Consider the following 7,500-nt stretch of genomic DNA (forward strand, 5'->3'; position numbering starts at 1 on the left):
AACTAGTAATATTATCAAAGAAAGAGGTTACAATCCTATAACAACAATAAAGCTTACAACCAAAATTGAAAATGGTACATGACTTTACTGTTAATGAAAACTGTAGACATATAACAGGAAGCATGCACACAGTATCAGAAAAATCAGATCATTATGAAAGGACACTGAAAAAAGAATCATAGAAAAATCCTAAATTACAAATCATCATATAATTCCTGTTAGTACCATTTTATTTGGCGTACAAGCACTTTCTTTGCAAAGAAGAAAAAGAGACTTTAGAAATACACTTGAAATTTTGCACACCAGGAAAATTTGTCTGAGAAGGGCTTTGAAAACATGGGTACATATTATACACACAAAAAAAAATATGGAATATTCTACTGGGAAATCACACTGATACAAATGACAAATAAATTCGCAGACATTCACACAGACATATTCAGAATCTCATGAAGATAAATACCTTTGCATTCATGAGACTCGCATTCCTTTGGAATCAAGATTTGAGAATTAAAACATTTATATCTACTCAATAACTTAACAAGCGATAAATCACAGATAATTAAACAACCATGTTTGAAATACATTGCTCTTCATTAGGCATGTTACTTCAGCATTGAATATTATTATTTCACATACTTGATTTCTCACATCAATAATGGGAATGTTCAAGTTTACATTCTTTACATAAATAAAATCTAAATATTGAACCACAAAAGACTAATAAATAGCTGTTCCAATACCACACTTCAACATCCCTAAAGGTTCTTTAATGCAGACAATATTACTAATAATGACAAAAGAAACTTGAATACCACTTTACAAACATTACAAAATCAGACCTGACTTTCAATACTTTTCATGTACACAAAGAGATATTGTGTTTCATTTTATTTCTTCACATATATGAAACAAACTGACATGGCATCCAGTATGTAATCCAAAACATCTGAAATTTCACATAAAAAATATAATAATGGTGATGATGATAATGAAAATGAAATTGAAAATAATGTATTAAAAATAATAATAACAAAGATAATAATGATAATCATAATAAAAATAGTAATGATAATAATAATAATCATCATAATAATGATGATAATAATAATAATGATGATAATAACTATAAAAAAATCATAATCATAATAACAATGAAAAAATAATAATAATGATAAAAACAATATCAGTAACAAAAACAATAATTACAATAACTAACTAAAAGCAAAGCAAAAAAAAAAAAAAAACATTCACATTTCCCCCAATGTCTAAAAAATGCATCAAAACACAATTAATGCAATATGTAAACGACTATTATCTGTAACTATGTGACCTAAACCTTCCTCATTTTGCTTAACAATTTTCCTCCATCCAAAACTGTTATCTTCCTTTGCTTGCTCATCTCACTGGTATCAACTTCACCTTAGTTTATAATGTACAACCCAAGACACTCCTTTCTTAAAGCTTTTGTCCAATATATCTTTTCAACTGATAAAATATAATGGAAGGCTTACCACCTGCGACAGGGGTATGTCAGCTGCATATACATCAGCCAAAAGCAAGAGCATTTGTACCAAACTGTACATCTGCAATTTCTCTATAAATACTTGTTCATATTTATTCGGCCTGGAAATTGAGGTAAGTAACTGTAAAAGAAACTTGGTATTTATAAGTTGACAGTACAATTCAACGAGAAATGACATTATTTCACTATGATCTCTGATCTGTATCTGGAAAATAATGGTGCAAGAATATTGTACAAAGTTAAGGAATATAGTATGTAAATCATTATTGGATAGATTTGAAACTTCACATATTTGCCTATAAAATGCAGAAAATTATTTCATATTTCTGTAAATAATCTGTAACACATTATGAGGTAATTAAAAAGAAAACACATCTCATTATTATATCTTTTTAGGATAAATCATCATAACTGCCCTATCTTTTTCCAAAATCAAATTATCAAATAGACTCAAAGTCACCCTAATCAAATAATTTTACCAACTTATTTCCACGACCCAGTCCATTATAAAGTGTAAAAACCATTAAAAGGTTAGCAGACACTCAAAATACTTTAATTTAATCAAATCATCCTTCAGAAATAATTCAGTAACATCCTATACATACTAATTATGAAATCAATACCCATACGTTCATAATGTGATAGCCATAAAGTACTTTTTTTCTCAATAATGAAAGAAAAGTTAGGAGTATTTACAGTTGAGCATATAAGGCATATAAGCAATTTCCTTAGGCCCAAATATTACTTAACCCAGTGATGTTGCACACACGCACTGGCCACTGTGGCTCTGTTTTATTAACTTAGTCTATACACTGATGACTTCACAAGCACTTACTCACTAATGAGTCAAGAAATAACCCTAACTGATGTGCCGTCTGATAACTTTCGAATTTTCAGGAAATATCATAATTATTATCATTATCATTATTACGATTATAACCCTATTATTGCTAATAATAGTCATTAATATGAAGACTTTCCTTCCTGAATATCCATGGAGTGGAGGAAAGACATGAGATCAGGTAAACCCAGTAACTGACTCCATGACGACGACATGCTTCTGGAGCCATCTACGTGCCAACAAAATAAAACAAAACTGCAATGCATAGTACATGAACGTGGCATCAATGAGTCAAACCTCTCTTAAGTGTGAATGTGACAGCTGTTTGTGAAGTAACTCTACTCTGGGTTACATCATTCATCAATGGCACTTTGATTTCATGTGAAATAAGACATCAATATTATATACAGATCATATCTAAATAGAATAAAAAGTTCTATCTATAAAATTATTATAAAAAGTAAAGATTCTGTGTAACACTGTACTGAATATATATTTCTTATATTGATTTCTACATTTCATGACAAATACATAACCTTTGGAAAAAATGGAGACAATAAATCACAGTTGCAACAGTACGTAACACTGCCAACCTTTTAAGGGGATAGAATATGACAACTTTATAGCACCTTATGGCTAATTATCAAAACTTATTCTATTTAAATAAAAACCAAAAAAACAAATGGAATAGTGTACTTTCAAAAAGTTACTTGTAAATATAATTTAACTTGCATGAGTTTTCCACTTCGGTAATAAAAATATACAAATGAGATAATGAACGTTTATCTACAGAATTCATCATCTGAATGAAATAAATTTCATTATTTCATTACTTGATCTTTTATCAACAATAACCATTTATACAATACATCATCACTAGCCCTTTAGGCCAAAGAACTAAACACTGATCAAATAATATGGCCTGAAGACAAGAAAAAGGAAAGAAAATGAAAAGGAAAACATAGTCCATAAGATAATGCAGCAAGAAGCTACTCATCTAAAATATATATATATAAATATGGAGTTCTTAGGTGTTTGTCTTCTTTTCATTTGTCTTTTTATCATACTGCGCATAAGTGGGTCTTCCGCCTGCCAATTCCAAGAGGTAACGGTCAGGGTTGTCCACCCAGTCTACGGTGTTAAGATTAACCTTCCTCCTGTTTTCCGAGTCCCTCACCTCCCGTTTCTTCTGCTCGACCTGTGCCTCTCTGAAAGAAAGAATTAATAACTTACACAGGAAGGAATGTAATTGGCATATCATTTATTCTTACTTATGCCTTTACTGTATCACAATAACCTCTGTTCAAGCCATGAAAAAATTACAAGTAATAATAATAACAACAATAATAATAATAATAACAATAACAATAACCATCACCATCATCTAAGAACTATACTTTGAAATTTGATAAAAAATAAAAATGCTGAGGCATAATAGAAACGCAATCTCACACACACAAATACACATTCACTCAGTCTATCTTTCACTAGCTGCCAGGAAAGATCCAAGTTCACACTCTCATGACTCGTTTGGGAACAAAAAGGGCAAAGAACGCAATCAGGTTAAATGCTTACTTAGCTTCAGTAGTTCCACAACCCCATGCTTCTATGGAAAACAACTTGTAGGGTATTCTGCGATAGGTGACTAAACTGAGGTTCAAGTCCACAGTCAACGCACGGTTTGTACTGTCAGTTCCTATGTGGATGCCCGTCGGAAACCCCCTTGACGTTACATTGAAGTACATCATCTTTGGTCCACCTAATCAAAAGAAAAGAATGCTTAAGAGCTATAATTCTTGTTTGTGAATATCCATGTGGGCATAATATATCAGAAAATAAGTACACGCTTAAAAAAAAATGAAGTAGTGCTTACTTTCAATAACTCTGTATTCAGGAGTTAGATGCATGCAAAGACAATGGTCAGAACCCCAAAAGTGCTTTGAATCTCTCCAGGCTTCGTCACTAGCGAGGCAGAACATATTTCCTCCTTCTGCGGTTATGAGCATCAGAGTAGGCCCATGGTAGCCAAACACATGGTGCTGGAATCTATGTGAAGAAATTAATATATAAAATGCCTCTTATTATCAAAAATACAGTATCTACTTATCCAAATCAATAAAAATGTTTATCAAAATGCATTTCAGAAGTGAACACAGAATTTTGTTTTCTTTCTGTTCTATTTATCTCCATCAATAAAAAAAAAAAAAAGCCTCTCAGACAACATTGCTGTAGTGTGATCATCTGACGAGAGAACAAAATGCACTATTTAAAACTGAAATTGAAATTAACATGAAAAGGCACACAGATATATTTTAGTCTAACTGACATTTCTGCCCAGAAAAAATGGTATATAATATATTACCTGTTAATACTGAGGCCATGGTTGTCGCTGTTATATAGAGGAACCCAATGTGTAGGACTTACAGCAGAAATCTGTAAGACAGACAGAATTATTTTATTACTATAATGATAACAAAATCAGAATGAAATAAGAAGTCAAAAATGGGCAACATGATCTACAGAATGTTGTCACTTAATACAAAGGAATCCAGTGTGAAGAACTTACTGCAGAAATCTGTAAGAGAAAATTAGCAATCATTATTATAATACTAACAGTATCAGTGAAATAAGATGTCAAAAAACTACATAAAAGTGTCACTGTTATACAGAGGTGTAACTGTTATACAGATGTGTCATTGTTATACAGAGGTGTAACTGTTATACAGATGTGTCACTGTTATACAGAGGTGTCACTGTTATACAGAGAAATCCAATGTGTTGGAGACTTACTGCAGAAATCTGTAAGACAAAAATTATTTTCTGTTACTACGATGCTATCAGTATCAGAGTAAACTAAGATCTAAAAAAATGGGCAACATGAGCTATATATAATATACTCTAAAGAGAAAATTACATATTGTAAATCTTGAAGTAGGAAGGGAATAAGTATAAGTGAAACAAGTAGAAAGCTACAGGAAACCTTAACATCCAAAGGAGAATAAAATTAAAAATAGTGACAAACTCACGTGCCAGCACACTTATGAACAATACTGATGATGTGAATGAGGATATATATGAATAAACCTCAATCTTTATGATCAAGCTACAAAAAATAAAGTTATAGAAGTGACTCTTTGACTAAGTCACAACCAGCCCTGGGCAGATGTCTCACCATTCTATCAATAAAGATGTGTGGATCAAGTAAGAGAGAATTGGAAGCCGGGAGACTCTTCTGTTGTTTGCTGTAGAGGGTTGGCAGGGTGCAGGTCAGCAGCCAGATTAGCGCAGGGTGTAATGTGATACAAGACGACTTGTTTGGGCAGTCTAGGATGGGTGTATCTGTGTCATCCTGCAGAAATAGAAGGTAATGTAAATGAAAAAGCCTCCTCTTAACATCAACTATTTTTGTCTCTTGACCATATATAATTTGAATTTATTCACTTTTTGCTTTCCTACTACGTCTCTTTTTATCAGTTATCAACATCATTTAGCATCCCAGTCAGCAGAATTCTTGATCCTATTAGTAGATAAGCAAATCATAACAACAAGGAAGAACACAACATAAAAGAGCCACTGAAATAATAATAACAATAAAGATAATACAAAAGCAATTCTAGGAGTCACACCTCATCTTCATTAGTGTTATCAGGAATGGTGCGGTGACCCACTGTCAACATGTGTGTGATGTACTTATGGACCCACATGACCAAGCGGGGGCAGTTGTGCGATACCCAGCCATGCAGGTACTTCTTGCTCACACTCTCCTTCCCATGCATCTGTTGGGAGAATTTAAAGTGGTCAGCTTGGAGGGCTATGTACATGAACTTTTTAGAAATGTAACCATTACAAAAATCAGGGCATACATCACTATGATACATCCTGCCCCCCCAAAAAATCTTATGAATTCAAATAGATAATTTAACACTTACTGCTGCTTTAACAACTGCCATCAAAATATCATCTGGAAGGCAGCATGTTTGATGAGCGACTTTGCTTATATGGTAGGCAGCAAAGACTAGTTCATATAGATTTCCTTGACTGATCTTTTCCTCATCTCCAGCAAACACCTGCAAATGAGAGGAAATTTACTCTACTTCAATCCTATGGAGCACTGCCAGTAAGCTCAGGAATCCAGATCACCATCTGTCAGTTATTATACATTATAGTCTTAATCACATTTACAATACATATATCCAAAGAGGAAAGGAAAACAAAACAAAAAAATCCTTCAGAACTCATACATGTATCATGAAACATATCAATAACAAATAGCATTACCTATTTATTTCTTTATCATCCTCTTCTTTATAATATACACTTGAAAAGAAAAAGTAGAAGAATCTAATTCAAAGTCTATTCTAATGATACAAAACAAAAATTCATCTCCCCAGACCTGAATGTAGAACTCCAGTTGTTCACTATCTGACAGGAGTCCCAGGATATAGTGTGATGATGCTATGAATGCAGACCTAGACAACAAATCCCCAAAGTTTGCCTTCTCTTGGACTTCATTACTTGAGTTCTCCTCCTGCCAGTGTCTGACCAGGTGCTGGAACAGCCTGTGACCAAGTGGTTTGTTGGCCTTACAAATATATTTCTGTAAAGGAGTCTACTGTTAGTGAAAGGTTAAAGAGATTTCATCATTTCCAATGGTTTTAATTAACATATTGCATGAGTGTACAGTGCTGTTTGAAGTATGGAATAAATTCTTTATCATAAAACTGAATTTCTTTTGAAACTAACAATAATGGAGAGAAGAAAATCAGTCAACTCTGAGCTTTATATATAATCCTACAAAATGTATTTCTAAAGTGCAACAAACAATAGACAAAGACTTACAAGGAACACATTTTCAGTAATGCCATCTATATTATCTTCAGCCAGAGACTTTTGCACAAGAATCTGAAACAAGAAAAGGGTAGATCATTACTTTAAACAGTAATTTCTAACAGTACATACTTATGAAAGGGGAAACAAGTTATAAAAGGGGAAACAGAAAGGTCTGAAATATCATGTTTTATCACAGATTAACATTCTGATTAACAAAATTTGAAGATTTATTTAATATCAGTTTACCATCTAATGAAACATTATTTGGGATCAGAAATAATAATCAAAGCATATTCATACTTTT

General features: G+C 32.6%; 1 protein-coding gene across 1 annotated transcript in view; it reads right to left on the reverse strand.

Moving 5' to 3' along the window:
- LOC113826417 (uncharacterized) overlaps positions 1-7,500 on the reverse strand; it is a 20,115-nt gene that overhangs the window by 1,622 nt on the left and 10,993 nt on the right. Inside the window, exons 3-11 of the mRNA XM_027379304.2 lie at positions 7,206-7,268; positions 6,760-6,963; positions 6,296-6,433; positions 5,993-6,142; positions 5,539-5,715; positions 4,729-4,799; positions 4,240-4,412; positions 3,942-4,125; positions 1-3,574 (exon numbers count right to left, since the gene is read on the reverse strand). The exon at positions 1-3,574 is cut by the window's left edge and continues 1,622 nt beyond it. Of these exons, the coding sequence (XP_027235105.2) occupies positions 3,394-3,574; positions 3,942-4,125; positions 4,240-4,412; positions 4,729-4,799; positions 5,539-5,715; positions 5,993-6,142; positions 6,296-6,433; positions 6,760-6,963; positions 7,206-7,268 (1,341 nt within the window). The 3' untranslated portion in view covers positions 1-3,393. The remainder of the gene's footprint in view (positions 3,575-3,941; positions 4,126-4,239; positions 4,413-4,728; positions 4,800-5,538; positions 5,716-5,992; positions 6,143-6,295; positions 6,434-6,759; positions 6,964-7,205; positions 7,269-7,500) is intronic.

Source organism: Penaeus vannamei, chromosome 28, assembly GCF_042767895.1.
Source record: "Penaeus vannamei isolate JL-2024 chromosome 28, ASM4276789v1, whole genome shotgun sequence".
In the NCBI taxonomy this organism is placed as follows: Eukaryota; Metazoa; Arthropoda; class Malacostraca; order Decapoda; family Penaeidae; genus Penaeus; species Penaeus vannamei.